Raw genomic sequence first — 17,048 nt, 5'->3', positions numbered from 1 at the left:
AGGTGGTATTCTGCAGAGAATGAATATTTTTACACTACCCCTAACTCCCCACCCAGCACACTACTGACCCCATGGCTTATTCCCAAACTCCATCTACTCTCTCTGGGTACCCTTTAGATCTGCTGTCTGTCAACTTAAGACATGTCCCTTCACTGGTTGATCTCCCAGACTACATGCAACATCAGCCTTGTGTTGCAGTTCCTAATAACCAGAAAGTGAGGACCCAATGAGGAGCAGCAGACAAGGCAACAAGAGAAATAATATTGCAATGACTGGTCAGATTCCCACCCAAGAAGAGTGCTGAGTAAAGATATCAGCAAGCCCGGTACATGCACCTGTAGATCATGGATAGGATGTTGTATCACTCGCCGTTAGACTACAGTTAGCTTTTGAGGCTCCTGGTCTCCACCAGAATTTGTACAGGAAGTAATCCCTTAATAGTCCTTTCTCAGAAAAGGAGAGCTGGCTATCAACCACTTTATTTCTATCCTTTAAATTCCTGGCTGACCTGAGTCTGCTCTTGAACCTCATACTGACTGTTACAGCAATTAAGTATAGTATAACATAGCCCTTCGACATATTCTTCAAGGAAACAAAAATGCAACAGGAAGTGCAACCAGAACCATCTTACCCATGCAGCAGTATGAGGGGAGCTGTGTCATGTAGCCACAGGGGCAATGCAGTCAAAAGTATTTCAATAATTTCTCAAGGGAGCTGACAGTTGGGGGGGTGCATAATTACTCAATTCATCTAATCACTACAAGTTAAGAATGAGAGGGGGTGGGTGGAGCCAATTGTATAGTGTATAGAACAAGGGGACAATAACCTACCTCACTGTTCATCCTTGTCTGGATGGGTCCATTCTCACAGGACAGCTGCTTACATGTACATCCTGCTACTCTTGACCCATCTGATGTACTTAACAGATATTTATCCTACTCCCTCATCATGACGTGGAGGCAATTTTGAAGTTTCAGCTCAGAGGCCAAACACTAAGCTCTGGGACCAACAAGCCAGACCAAACTCAGGAACCAGTGGCTAAGAGACTGGTTCTGAAGTCATGAAATTTATGACTAATATAACACAATGTGATAGGGAAATCTACCAGGGTATGACTGTTGGAAGACTGACTGCCCGCAGCTGTATGCAAACACCTGACTTCTTGCTACTGAAACCTAATCACTGCAGGCATTTCAAAGGCAAATTACTCTTGCAGACTGGTAGTCAGCAGACAGCAAATTCCTTATTGTGTGCTCATTTTGGGTTCTGATATTCAGAAAGAGGTGAGGTAGTCAAAATGGATTCTTAGAAAACTTAAACAGTGATATTGGCAATCTTTAGTATATACCTTTGCTTTCTGTTGGTACACTTGGCAGTACTAACTGTAGATGCAGAGGTTGAGAAAGGCTGAGGTAGTCTAAAGTGGCACCAGCTGACATCCTGCTAAATAATGTATTTAGCAATACTGACAACCCTGAGGAGTTAACCCACTTGCCTTGAGCACATCTAGTTAGTGTTCCCTATGGGGCCAGAAGATCAAAGGATGAACTACTCCAAACTGTCTGTGGTAGATGTCCTGAGGTATAACTCAAAAATCTACTTTGATGGTAAGTACTCACTCAAGTAACTGCTCTCTACGTAGAAAAGCAAACGGTTTGCACATTATTCCAGTTTCACTGCTTTCCTGCTAAAGTATGACTTCATGATGCCTTTAAGATTAGTATCAGGGCACTAAACAGATTAATTTATTTTATTGCATAGATTCTGCTAACAGAAGATGCAGCTGAAGTGAGGAAAATCATGCAGGCAGCAGACTGGCTACTGGATTGCCTCATACTACTTGAGTCTGCAAGAGACATGCCAGCATTGCTTTCAGCATTCTGTGCATTTTCTGAAGCACTTCTTTTGTTGAATAATTTGGTGGAAAGACGTATCCAAGTACTAAAAGAATCTGTGTACCAACAACATTTAGATAAATCCTTACAGACCCTTAAAAAGTGCATTCCGATGTTATGCACTGCTCTTCATACCAGCCTCAAGTATCCCCAGAATGAACGGGTAAACGTTTCTAAAAAATACATTCTAGATCGAATCGATGAAGTAATAACTGAGCTTCTCACTGTTTTAAAACAGGAAACTCAAGATGATGAGTATCAGGGACAAGGAGGTTTACTTCCACAACAGTTACATCGACTACTTCACCTGCTGTCCAGCTCTAAGCATTCCACATTAGCTGCCAGTGATTTCAGCACCTGTGTAGAGAGCATTGTAGTTTACTGCATGCTTTTAGCAGATGCCTCCAGACCAAACCTACAACTTAAAATGATAAAGCACTGTCAGTATTTCTTGCAACTCCGCACAGAAATTTTAGAACATAGAAAAACTGCAGCTGCCTTGCCTACATCAAATCAGTTACAGTGCAGTTTTGAACATAAATGTGAAACTATGATGAAAGAGGTAGACTATCTGGACCATTTGATAGCCATAGCACTCCTTTATCAAATAATGAACACTTTCTCTGAAACAAAACAACCTCTTGAAAGATTATTAAAAGTTGCTCAAGATATAATACAGCCAGGCTCTAAACAGCACCATCAGACTTTTCTGAATAGCCTTCAACCTCTTATTGCATCATTCCATGCTCATGCTGATGAAATGCTCAAAGTGGCAAGCTTTGTTTCTGCTTTCTGCAGTAGTCTGGAAACATTCAAAGGAATTCAGGATTCAGCTGAATGTTTACACAAACTCCGTACTAAGGTGGCTCCCTTTCTTTATGAGCTAAGTAGAGATTCCAGAAATGAAGTTGTTCTCAAAAAGTTGAAATTCTTGTACCAAAAATGGGTTAAGGAATCAGAAGCACTGGTTGCATGCTTTGATGACATCATAAGTGTTGATGAGTTCTTAGTCATTTCTGTTCAGGGGATTAGAGAAGATACTGCTAAGTGTGAAGATGCATTAAAAATTCAGCACTGCAGCCAGTTTGAACAACATGCAACTGCTCTTTTAGGCAAAGCACATCGAGTTGCCCAGATTGTTGGAAGACACTTAAATAAAAGCAAAGACCCGATTTTTCGAAATGGACTTCTGGTGTTAATCAAACATTTGGAAACATGTCTTTCTCAAGTACAAGCTTCAGTGAAGGATTGCATAGAGAATAGGCTAGATGACAAATCGGTTATTAATTTTTTCAAGACAGTACAGTATATGACTGACTCTGTGCACACAGTTAGCAAAGGAATGGTTGGACTTAATCATCCAGATATTCTTAGCCCTCTTCGAGAGCAGGTCCGCAAAGGTAACAACCCAGTAGCAACTAATTACATCAGTGAACAGAATGTTTTGTTTTCTGTTGGAGAAAAGCAAAGCAAGGAATGCAATGAAAACACAGGTTCACTGGAAAAATATGTAAGCATACCTCTTCCAGAGCTAAACAGCAACTGCCCAACAGCTTCTACAACAAACAAAGCATGTTCTGTAGTTCCTGCTTCAAATATCCTACATGTTCTCGATGACATCATAGTATCATCAAGGAACCAAGACATTACCATGGTGAACACTGCTTGTACTACACTACTGGAACTGACAAACTGCTATGTAGAAGCAGCGAAGGAAGCCATTGTAATAACAGATGAAACAGACTCACAAACATTGGTGCAAATTAGGGCAGAAGTGATATCTCTAACACCACAGTTTATTAGCCTAGCTGGTGAAACAGCAATTAACCCAATTTCTTGTAATAATCGTCTTTTTGAAATGGCAATGTTGTTGTCTGACAGTGTGGACGAAATCAAGAGTATCCTAAGAAGCCTGATGAAGAGCACACTCAAGACATTCCAGAAATTAAATAACAACCTCTCTGCAGCTAATAATCCAGAGGTTATGCAGACTGTTACCAAGGTAATGGCCTCCTTATCAGAAATTGTTCAGCTGGCTAGCAATGCAACAGATACACATTCAGCAAGTTCTTTTGTATATCTTGGTGCCCAAGAAACATTAATGAAAGTAAAATCTAGATTTAAAAAGGCACAAAACAGCTCCAAACAGTTTATTGAGAGATTAGAAGTTATTCATAATAATGAACTTCACAGTACAGCTAAGGCAGAGAGGCTTGAGGGGCACTATATTTTATGGTCTGTCTTTATCCTTACATTGCTACAATCCATAGATAACTTTATAGGAAGAAATATTATAGCTCTGGTTAAGTTAACTACAGGTACAAAAGTAAAATCTGCACTTCAAAAAGAATTACTTCACATATCAGAAAATTCAGCAAGAATACAGGAGGCTGCCAGATTGTCTTCCTCGTGTTGTGCGGATTACATAAAAAACAAAATAGTCACTTTGAATAAGGAAGTGATGGTTCTAACTGAGAATGTTTTACAAGCTGTAGAATTTGAAAACAGACTACATTCATGTAGAGCCAGTGAATTTCAGCTTGAAATTCTTCAACGAAAACTTGCTATACAAATTAAGAGTCTGCTTTTGCTGTTAGAGAAGACCAACAAAGAATATACTGGCCCTGTTAAGTCACTAATAAATCTTAGTTTATCTGCTACAGAGAAATGTGGTGACGAAAAAGATGCAATCCAAAAGCACTTCGATATGGAAGCTAAGAATCTTCTTGCAAATATTGAAATGATAAAAGAAAACATTCAAAATGTGTACACGTTCAGAAATGTTAAGGCTCATGAGTCCATTCTCTCTGTTACTGATCATTTTGTCACCCTTACCTCAGAACTTGTAAGCAAAGCTAAAAGTCTCTTTGAAAGGCCTCTGGAGAGTGAAATATTCCTACTTGAACTCCTTCTGTGGGACTGGTCAGCAAAAGCTCACTACATTGTTGCAGAGTCTCAGTCCTTAAAGGGCATGGACAAAACAACACTTAAATACATTAAGGAAAGACTGCAGAACAAAGACTTGAGTCTTCAGCCATATCCTCAAAGTGAAACTCTAAATATTACACCAGACATTAAACTGGAGGAGACCCCTGTAGCAGTAAAAGGACCAAAACATACAGAAAATCCATTCAACTCAGTGACAAACTGGACTATGGCCAAAAATGATTTGTCTTTAGCAAACACCACAGAGTTTGAAAAGGTAAAGTTGTTTCACACAGGAATGCATTTTTGAAAATGTGTGTGGTGCAGTGTTAGTAAAGTAAGTAACTAGAAAAGAAACCACTGAAACACATACAGTCCATTTATCAACAGGTGGGCTAACCTGTAGGTGAGCAACATAGACTGGATATTGTACATCTCATTGAGGAGAATATGAATCAGACCTGTTCAAGACTACCACTACAGACACACACAGTTATGTTATGAATTCATATATGCTCAGCAATAGACTACATGTTAAGAAATCAAGACACATGCACAAATGCATTTCGCAGGCACATAAATGTATAAATACGCAAGCACACATGCGTACATGTATGCAGGCTTGTATATGCATGCAGGCTTATGCATGCACACACACAAACACATACACACACACACACACACACATGCATGTATAAATACACACACACACAAACACACACAAAACCACACCCTATGCCCAACCACTCTCATGTAAGCCTTGTGGCTAGGGCTTTGCCAATGTGCCACCAATGTGGACACTCTTCCCCATAATTACTCTTAATTCCAAGGACATCAATGCAACTGCAGAAAGGATAGGGAGACTGCTTGACTTTCAGAGTCTGTCTCCTAGCAAGCATCACACATCTGGGAGAATGCAGTATGCACTACAAGGTTCTCCTACAGTTCCTTTTGCTTAGCTGGGTTTCAGTAAGACTGGGTTTAGAAACCTTATGTATAACAGATTTCCTGCATGCTTTATTTTCACATCACAATGAAGTGAAACAAAAGTGACCCTTCCATAAGCTTCAGATAAATAAAACAATTTTGAAGAGAACTATGTACCAAGACTCTGGAATGCACTCTTCATAGTGGTTTCTGGGAATGCTTATCACTTGGGCCCCTCATCATCTATCACAGCGGAAAACAGATGTCAATTGATGTCACATGTGGGCACCAAGATGCTGTTTCAAGAATGCATTTACACCAGGAGGGCCTGACCATTATCTTCCCTTCATTTCTGCAGCCTTTTTATAGTACCCTAGCAAAGACCTGGGTCTGTGTGAGAGACCACCCTGCTGATCCCTGTGCTATACACTTTCACCAATTTCCATATAATGAAGCAGATGAAAAGCTTATCCTGTCTAGGTCTGTTGGTGGCTGTGTTGAAATGCTGGCACTGACAAGATCACTTCATGTTATGCTCCTCTTCCAGCTAGCATTGGTTCTAGCTTGTAAGTTGTTAGCCATACAAGCACTTAAAAGATTTCAGAACTTTCAGAGTTAAATGCAGCATTTGTGCAACAGTATATAGGAAAAATCTGAATTGTGTGAATGGCAGAAAGAAAGTGGTTGGCTTATGGGCTAAGCATACTTACTTAGTGCATGCACCCCACAGCATGACATATTCCAGCCAATAAAGGCTGAACTAGAATAGAAGGAAATATAAATCCAATCCCAAAGAGAAGGGCTCTGATATTTTGTCAAATGAGTTTCAAATGGTCATATACAGAATAAAATAGCTTAAACCATGGATCTGAACCACAGATTTGTCCTACTCATCAGTGCCTTATTTTAGTAATGTTGGAGGGCCTGTGATGACCCTCCACTTGACCAGTAATCAAGGAGCCACAATCCTCACCACTGGCAACAGTGGGGAACGTTCACTGAGAGGACAACAGCTACACACACAGTATTTCCAGATGCAGCTCTCTGCATCAAGTGCAATTTCCCTTAAGAGCACACAGAAACCACAGTCAGCCCGGGGCTGGTTTCTCCCTCTTCCTCCAGATCCCCAATAAGACTCCCCACTGGCAAGCAGAGTGACCAAGCCAAGACCTCCACCAACCTCTCTGTCCAACCAATGCTTCGTGTCCCTGCCCAAGTAGCTGACATACCTACTCTTTGAGGTATGATTTACACACACACACACACACACACACACACACACACACACACACACACACACACACACACCTGGGAAAGGCTGGCACAGGTTTACTAGCTATGCCCCATTCTGCCAAGACTATAATGTAGTTTTTACTGTCACTCCTGTCAGCTACTTGAAGACCCTTAACAAAGGGTGTCCAATCTTTCTGTGTAATATTAATACTAATATAAATGATACTTTGACCAAGAGCAAGGCTATTAGGAGTGGCCCACACAGTGTCAACAAATAAATATGCGAGTACTCTCAAAACTTAAATATCTCTACACAGATCAGCCACAATGAAAGGTTTAAATATATTTAATAAATAATAAAAGAATAAAACAATACTAAACATATATTCACAGTGAGATTAGAGTTCAAAATCACAGGAAATATTTAAAATAGCATTGCAGTACAGGCTCACACAAATAAAGAAAAACAAAATCTAAACTAAGCTTCACTATATCCTAGACTCTATCCATGAGAGTTATACTGTTCCCTAGAAACTTACTTCATTAGAGCAAGGCTGATGTGGTGAATGGTTCTTGTTGTTGTTGTCAGGTCCAAGACAGAATGCAGAATGCTCTGTCTCACTAAGAGACTTCTCAAATTAATATCTAAAATATTACTGCTGGGATAGCTTGCAGAATGACATAATTTCTGGTCATCTGACTTCTAGTTCCCAGGCCGAACCCCCCCATTGCTAGAAGATGGCAGCACTTAGCATCTACCTCTAGAAATACACAGACAAGGGCTTTTGCTCAGATCTTTGGCAGATGATGGAAATCATAAAACAATTGTATTCCTTCTCGCTTCAAAAGTAGCAATTAGTTCACTCCAATTACAATACAGAAAGCTTCCTAGCACAGACTTTGTGTCTCTAGCTGCATTGAAAACTTGAGAGATAGCCTCTTTATTGTGTATCCTATAAAGTAATTTAATTTAAGATATTTTTCTAAAGTTTGCTGGACTGAGGTTAACCCTCCAGTTTCCTCTGTTAAGCATATACATCTCAACAGTTAGGTTACATTTCAAACACAGCACTCTACAAATACCTTTTCAACACACACACACCTGTATAAGCAGTTTGATATACATATGACATACAGTTCTAATACATTTGTAAGACAAGCATCTTGTATAAATCATTATGATATTCACCAATGACATATAATTATTTACAAAATTCTAGCCAGCTGTGCTGGCAGTATCTCCTTTTGTCACAGGGCCCTTGCTACAAAATGGGATCCATCATAGGAGACATTATATAAGTTTTACAAGAATATTTTAGATATCTGATAAGGTAAACCAAACTGTGCCTGGGTATGTATTTTGACACATTTCTAATTTAATGTCATTTTGCTCTAATCAAACTGGATGAAACATTTTTCAAATTTAAACTGAATAATATTTTTAGTAGGGGCAAAGCCCCTTGCACACACTACTAATTATAATTAGCATGAATGTTTCTGCATCTCACAAAAATGTAATTTTTTTTCCATAGCATGAGTATCCTTTACAAATCAGGAAATTTGATTGCCTGTGCAAATCCTGTTTTTACACAGTTAATTAGCAAGCAAATTATTTCCTACAGAAAACAAGGGGAGGCTCTGAATCTTTCCCATATTCTGAAGAATGAGTAATTACAATGACAGAATGTATTAACAGATATGTACTACAAACATAACAGATAAGTCAGCCTGATGTTAGGTTATGATCTGAATATACCACTCAAACATTTAATGCAAGAATTCTGGACAATGACAAATATAATGTGGGACAAAGGACTACAATCAGGGGGGATTTTAAATATTGCTCTTATAAGCTTAGAAAGTTGCTGGAATGACAGGTTTTGCATTACCATGCATTCTCTGAAGGAGATGATGCCTGAAATTCAAATCCAGCTATTTGCCAGAAAACCACAAATGTAATAATGAACTGACCAAAAATATGAGGTAAAAATCTGGACAATCAGTGAAATTCTGGACAGTTGAGAGGTATGGAACTGAACAAGAATGTTGAAAACTGAAGGATATAGATGTTAGAATTTAGTAAGTGTTAAATTTAACAGGTGTTAAAATTTGTTGTCCACCTCATGGAATCTTGTAACATTTTGATTGTTGCATTAACTGCTTTGTGAACTCTTGAGGTCACTTATATCTATGCTTCTCTAATTTTGTGCTGTGGCATACCTGTCTGGTGCTCATTCATATACCAATACATTTTCACAGTATTTGAATACTCCTGCCTGCTGCTCAGACACTCTTCTACCATTACCTTATTGAATATCTTTTGATTTATTGTGTGCAGTGTCTGTGCTTCCTGTTCAGCAGATCCTTATAATACTGTCTGCAATATGTGTATTGAGCTGTATTGTGTTGCATAATATTGTACTGTATTATGCTAAATTGTACTGAGTTACTGTTTTGTGACTGTTTTCTCTGTTCCCTTATATATCATTCAGCTGCTGTATTGTGCTATATTATACAGTAGTACACTGTTTGTGCACTTTTCTGTACTTCATTCTCCCTTTATTTATCATACTGTGCCCATTCCTTTCTACATAGACCAAGGGTCATGAATTATCTCATAACATACGCCATCATGTGTTTCTAGACAGCATGCATCCTCATTCTATCTCTGATCCATCTGTTCCCTAGGCACCCTGTGACATATATAAACAACATGCTTACTGATAAGGATTTGCTGTTATCACATAATGAGTCAATGCATGAAATGTGCAAATACTTATTATAGCTGAAGGTAAACTTGTCACACAAACTGGTTATCAGTTTGACAGATGAACCACTGCCACCATTCTGTGAGAGTTTATCTTACACTGATGGAAGCTGAATTCCACCACTTCCAACCAGTGTACCACAAAGGTATATGAGGCACAGAGACTATGTCCATGGATCTGTTTCACTGCCTGCCCCATAGAGGTCTGATGGCTTTCAAAGTCACACCACTGGTACCCAACATGTTAAAGAAACATGCACACAAATCTGATTCAATAACTAGTTCACCAAATGAAACCTGCCCCAAACAGCATAAAGGCAAATATGCACTGCTGCCCTTTGTATAAGCTTCCAATATCCACACTCAGACTGGGACTACACATTGTCCAATTACAGAGTTGAGTCTTTGATCAAACATCCAAGATCTCTTTGTACCACAACATCTTGCAGAAACTGACTTTCAAAGAACTTATTATTTACACACACACACACACACACACACACACACACACACACACACACACACACACACACACACACACACACAAATTCCCAAGGAAGGCTGATAGAATTTTCCAGTTCCTCATAGCTTTCTTCCTGTCAAGGTAGTACTGCCATCACTCTTGATAACTGGGCTAGAGACCAATATACCAGTTATTGTGCCACTCTTCATCATCCTCCTCGCTATTAACCCCTTTTTTCCCATTTTTACTAAATGTCATCAGGGTTTTACATCAACTGTCACTATCTCTATCAATTCAGTGCCAGTATCTCTTACTTTCTTTGAAAATGATGCCTGACTGTTGCAGGTCTTTTCTTATGTAATCCTTCCATCTCCTGGCTGGACATTTTCAATTCCTCTTTTGCCTTTTTTCTCTCTCCCCCAATTTATTTATTTATTTATTTATTTTACATTTGTTTACCAGGAAAGTCCGACTGGACACAGGTCCATTTTCAGAGGAGGCCCGGGGAGAAAAGCTCCAGATAAAATGCATATGATTACATAAAAAATAGATAAAATACATAAAAAAACAGGAAGAAATCAGTTAACACTTTGACAGTGGATATCAAGTTATAACATAGTAAGTGTCAGACAATACACAGTAATAAAGACAAAAAAGTTTAGAACATAATTCCATATAGTACATAGTAAAAAATTATATAAATTCTTTACATAATGTTGATGATACTATAAAATCACAATTAGACAGGTCATCACATATCACAGTATTTGGTGAGATGCATAATATGCTACTCTCCTTTTGGTGGTATGGGATATTGTAGTCAGTCAGGAAAAATGTTAGGAAGTAAGAGGGATGAGACAATGTAATAGCTGAGATGTTGTGATTAGTTTAGTTGTTACTAAGTAGTAGGAGTGAAGCAGCATCACTGAGTACTGAGCAAAATGAGTTGGAAAAGTAAAGCAGAGTTGATTAGTAAACATAATGTTTAGAGGGTAGAATTAATGCAGGGTTTCTGGTTGGTTAAATGGGTAAAGAATCTGGATTTGTGGATCCATCTGGAGCATTTCTCCCCAGGCCTCCGCTGAAAACAGGCTCTGTGGAACCTAGTCAGACATTCCCGGTCAACAAATGTTAAATAAAATAAAAAATAAAAAAAAAACAAGAAACAGATGGGTTAGTACTGAAGATAGAGAAGGAAAGAGTAAGGCATATCGGGTTAAGATGGGAAACAGATTGTTAAGTGGTTGTTTACCCTGGGGAGTCACAGGAGCATAACCAGGTATTCATATAGTGTGCCTTGAGGAGCTTTTTAAATTGTGTGGTGGAGGTATTGGAAGTCAGGTGGCTAGATAGGGTATTCCATCCTTTTGAAATAGAGTAGCTAAAGAGAGATTTCCCAGCTTCATTATTACATTTGATGATGTCTAGGTGGTTCTGGATACTAGATATTAAGGCTCTTGTCATAGAGTAGGTTGTAATTAGGTTCTCGAGTGCCGGGGTTTTAGCTGGGTAGTAGTATAGTTTGTGTGCCAATGATAATTGATTGAGTTTTAGTAGTTGAGGCAGCTCTAGCCAATTTAGTTGTTTGAGAACTACACAGTGATCAGTCCTATAATCTAGCAATCTTGTTATAACAAGATTCTAATTTGTTTAGGTAGGCTTTGCGGAGGTTGGTCAGTATTGGGGGTGCATACAGGAGGATGGACAACAGATGTGTCCTGGCTATAGCGGTTTTAGTGTGTCTAGTGAGAAATGGTTTGTTCCGATAGAGAAGTCCAAGTTTTTTGTGAACTTTGAGAGTTTGGGCTATATGAAAGTCAAATATGAGGCTGTTGTCTATTTCTACACCTAAGAGTTTAGTGTGGGAGGTGGGGATGATCATGGTTTTGTTCTTGGACATTATGGTAAAGTTGTCACATGGGGGGATCTACAAGGTCTGAAAATAAGAAGTTTTGTTTTGTTTGGGTTTAGGATAAACTGGGAATTAGTGAACCAGGTCTCAGCTAGTGAGAAGCGGTTTTAGATTAGGGAGTGAAGATCATCTAATGTGTGGGCTGCACATATAAGGGTGGTGTTGTCACCATATTGTACTACTGAGGCACTGAGTGTGGGGGTAGAGAGCTCATTGATAAAAAGAGAGAAGAGTAGCGGGCCAAATATAGAGCCCTGAGGGACTCCTAAGGATACTGGTAAGAAAGAGGATAGTTGGCTCTGCCATTTTACTGTTTGTTGGTGCCCTAACAGATAGTCCTTAAACCATGAGAAAGAGGGGGTGCTGATGTTTAGGGTGGATAGTGTATTAAGGAGTTTATTATGGTTGACCATATCGAAAGCTTTAGACAAGTCTAGAAAAATGGCAGAAACTAGTTGTCCCTTGTTTCTGGGTGGTTGATTGTGTTGGTAAAGGACATTAGAGCTGTGGTGGTGCTGTAGAAGGGTCTAAAACTGTGCTGATATTTGGATACCAGATTGTTTTTTAGAAGGTAGTTCATCAGTTGTGTGTGAATAACTCTTTCGAGTATTTTTGATAAGGGTGATAAAATAGCAATAGGTTGATAGTTGTTTAATTCTAAGGAGTTGCCACCCTTGTGTAGTGGTATTATGTAGGAGATTTTTCCATATAGTAGGTACCTTACACTCTAATATTGATCTATTTATTAGACTAGCAACAGGACAGGCTATAGCTTCTGCAGCTAGCTATAGGTATTCAGCTGGTAAGGTGTCTGTGGCCAGGGTGGCTTAAGGCTGTGGAGGAGCTTTAAAATGGATTTGATTGGCACTGGGTGTAAGTAAAAGTGGGAGATATTATCTTGTGTGATTGTGTTATCTTGTGTGGATGGTAAGTCATTGCAGCTACTTTGAGTCTGGGGTTCCTGCAAGGGTCTGAACTGTTTCGGTGAAATATTTGTTGAACTGAATGGGGATATTATAAAGGTTATTTACTGTTGCTGGTGTAGGGGTTGCAGATTTTTCTGGTTGAAGTACAGAGTTTATAGTGGACCAGAATTTTTGAGGGTTGTGAATATATTTTTCTTGGAGGTTTTGGTAGTAGTTAATTTTGCCTAGTTTAATGAGTTTTTTTTGGCTTTATTAAGGAGTTCTGAGTAGTTTTGTTTTGTATAGTGGGTTCTGTTTTTGTGAAACTGTATCGATGCTTTGTCCCTGACTTTGAGAGTGAATTTACTTGTCCTAGTTAGCCAGAGAGCATATTTTGATTTTATTCTAATGGTTCAGGTGGGTGCATAATGGTTTAATAATTGTACAAAGGATGTGATAAAGTAGTGTACTGCCGCATCTAGAGATAGTTGTGTTAGTGGTTTCCAGTCGCAACATTTTAGGGCATTTATAAAGTCATCTGATTTAAAATTCTTTTTCTTTCTGACTACACTAGAGATTGTGTGGTTAATTGGTTAATTTGGTGAGTTCTTCTTCTAAGAAGAAAGGTAGGCTAATGATCACTAAGGCTGTCTGACAGACAGCCTACTTAGGATGCGAGCAAGGGATCGGATATAACAATCCAGTCCAGAATGGACTGACACTTGGATGTTTTATCACTTCTAGTAGGGGATGAGATAAACTGGGTAAACCCATGGAGGTTAATGTGGGTAGATGGATTATGACCAGAGTAGTTGTGCCAGTCTATATTAAAATCTCCTAACAAAATATTTTCCTGTGGTAGGGAGTTTGAGATCCATTCTAGTAGATCTTCCATACTGGTAATGTTGTTACCTGGTGGACAATAGCAGCCTATAATATTTATATGCTTATTGGGATTCAGTTTCAATCTTGTAAGGATAACTTCTGCATTATCTATATGTGGAACATTAGCATCAGGTTGTTCTAAGTTGAGATGGTTTTGGTATAGTAGTGCTACCCCCTACCCCTTTTGCCTTTTCTGTCTCTGTGTATGATATTAGAACCTGGTGCTGTTATGTCATTGTTATTGATTTCTGGTTTTAGCCAGGTTTCTGTCAGTAGTACAATTTCAGTTTATATAGAGCCAATAGGGCATGAAGCTCATTAACCTTATTTAAGATACTTCTCACATTAAGGTTAAGAAAGAGGAGAGAGGCTTTGTGTCTATGAATAAGGAGTAAGGTGTTTAGGGTCCGGGTTGGGAATGGTGTTAGGACCAGGGTTGGGGTGTATGTCACCCCAACATCTTAGTTAATGTAGAATATGTAAGTAGAGTTTGGTAAATTTATAGATCATATAATGTTTTAGGGAGGTTTGGGTTCTGTATTTAATGGACTGTAAATCTTCTTCAACAAGTCATCCTTTGCTTACTAACACGTGCCCACACCAACATAATTTTTTCCTGTGACCTTCTCTGCATTTGGAACTAGTGTGGCCTCACTCTGATTCATCATTTCTTCATCTAACCTATAATGTGCATTCTACTACCCACCTCAGGCACTTCATCTCCATCACCTCTAGCTTCCTAAACTGTTCTGCCTTCTCTGTTCAGGTGTCTGTGCCATACAGAAGTACTGGTCGCACCACTGTTTTGTGCACCATATTTTTCAGTTTCCTTGGCATTCTTCTGTCATACACCACACCCTGGCACTCTGTGCCAGATGACTGCAACACCTCTAACTTTAATTTTTACCTCTTCATTCAGACTTCCTTTCTCCTCAACCACCCCTCCCTTATACTGAGGTTACAACAGTTTATGCAACACACTGACCACAACTAGAAAATGGGAAAAAGGGGGTCGATGATGTTGATAATGATGATGATGAGGGAAGGAGTTGCACACTCATCCCACATAGCAGCTACCTTTCATGGAATCCACTCCACCCAGACAATCTCATCATGGCATTCTCCTGTCCATTCACACAGCAAAACACACACACACAGACACACACACACAGACACACACACACAGACACACACACACAGACACACACACACACAGACACACACACACACACACACACACACACACACACACACACACACACACACACACACACACACACACACACACACACACCATGTTTTGATCACTCAGTTCATCAGATAAAAAAAAAAACACATAGCATTATATATCTGACCACTCACAACTCACGTGCACACACAATTTGGATCACATGTTTATAGACAAGTACTAGACAAGCTGCCCTTGTCAGCCATTTTAAGCCTAGCCAATTTCCCTTGGTGAAAATCAGATCCTGTATCTCTTATCTGTGAGGTGGATACCTTAACCATTATGCCAACACATTCCAGCACACAAATCCCACAAAACAACTTTATACGTGACTGCACACTCAGAACACTACTGAGGCACAGACATTCAAACATTCACATCAAGCTCAAAATACACTCCACAATACACTTTCAACCAATCACTGTCACTCACTCATTCATACTAAATCTACCTCCAAAATACCATACACATATCCAGAAAACTCACCAAAATGTTCCTACACACAAACTCACGTAGACATAGTATCTCTCTTAAATAGAAATGAAGGAAACTCTACCTACCACAACATTGCTACACATGTACAGACTCTCAACGACTATGTACATTGGATCAGTTAATATAGCCGATGGCAGTGTCACTTTGATGTACAGGATTCAAACAGCTTCTTTATGTATTTGATAGTTCCTGTTCTTCTGCAATCTTACCTTTTGTAGCAAAAAACCCTGCCAATTTTTCTTTCATGCAGCCTTCAAAGGATTAGTTTTCAAGACACCTTCATTCATAAGGGATTCATTTAATTTTAAAAACAAGTTAAACAAAGGGACAATAACTAAACAGGGCCTTTTGTTCACTTTTGGAGGTCAAGTTAATTTTTTATTGGACGACCCCAAGTACAAGACCAGTGAAATTATAATTTTTTGAAAGAATTAAGTATGTACTTAAATCAAATTATTTCATTGTTAAAGACACATTTTTCAGCAGTTAACACTGCAGCCATGGTGGCAACCATGGGCCCATATTTTGCTGATTTAGTTATTGCCTGGTGGGAAAAGCATTGTCTATATGCCAGACATGAACATCACTTTGTAAAGTTGTATGTTCATTTTATTGGTGACATTTTTTTTATATGGAGGGGAACTTTGACTGTCTTAGAGCTGTTTTGTGGACATTTAAATAATGATGCAGAACCTTTGCAGTTTTCCTGTAACTTCAGTGATTCCTCCCTAGCTGTTTTAGACATTTTAATAATTAAGAAGGATGAAATATTAGGGACTGTTAAAGTTACAAAAAGTTAGACAGTAATTAGCTAGTCTGACTAATTTCAGTCATATTGTGAGTGTATTCAGTCAGGGTGAGACTGAATTCCAAATTTGAATGAATAGAGATGTTTCTTGGAAATTTAAATAATGGTGCAGAACATTTGCAGTTTTGTTGTAATGTCAGTGATTCATCATTCCTGACTTTTTTAGGTATTTTAATAATTAAGAAGCATGAATGGTTAGGGACTGTTATAAGTTACAATAACACAGCTACAATTCCCTCTTGCACTTTAACAGAATGCACCCAAACACCAAAAGACTGGGATTATTAAAACAACGCGTACTTGGGTTAAGAGTTTAATAAGTCAGATAAACAGTACTCCTTTAGGGTCTATATTATTTCCTCGAAGAACCTCCACATAAGTGATTTCTTTCCCTTGGAAAGCAATCGCTTGCCCTACAAACACCAACAAATAACCACAAACACTACAAAGTGGGTTGTTGTGCCCCCCACACCCCCCTAACTAAATATACCAACTCCAAGATCGCAATTCAGCGGGGAAAACAGCAAACTGACAACGGTGGCCAAGTGATTTCTTTCCCAAGGAAAGAAAGTGCTTATGTGGACATTCAATGTTTTCAAATTTCG

General features: G+C 38.9%; 1 protein-coding gene across 1 annotated transcript in view; it reads left to right on the top strand.

Annotated features, from left to right (window-relative positions):
* Nucleotides 1-17,048, top strand: part of LOC122792394 — a 431,766-nt gene that overhangs the window by 115,569 nt on the left and 299,149 nt on the right. Inside the window, exon 8 of the mRNA XM_044060182.1 lies at nt 1,762-5,097. Within this exon, the coding sequence (XP_043916117.1) occupies nt 1,762-5,097 (3,336 nt within the window). The remainder of the gene's footprint in view (nt 1-1,761; nt 5,098-17,048) is intronic.

This window comes from Protopterus annectens, chromosome 1.part2 (genome assembly GCF_019279795.1).
Source record: "Protopterus annectens isolate FY-2018-M chromosome 1.part2, PAN1.0, whole genome shotgun sequence".
NCBI classification, from domain to species: domain Eukaryota; kingdom Metazoa; phylum Chordata; order Ceratodontiformes; family Protopteridae; genus Protopterus; species Protopterus annectens.
This window is presented reverse-complemented; position numbering and strand designations above follow the sequence as displayed.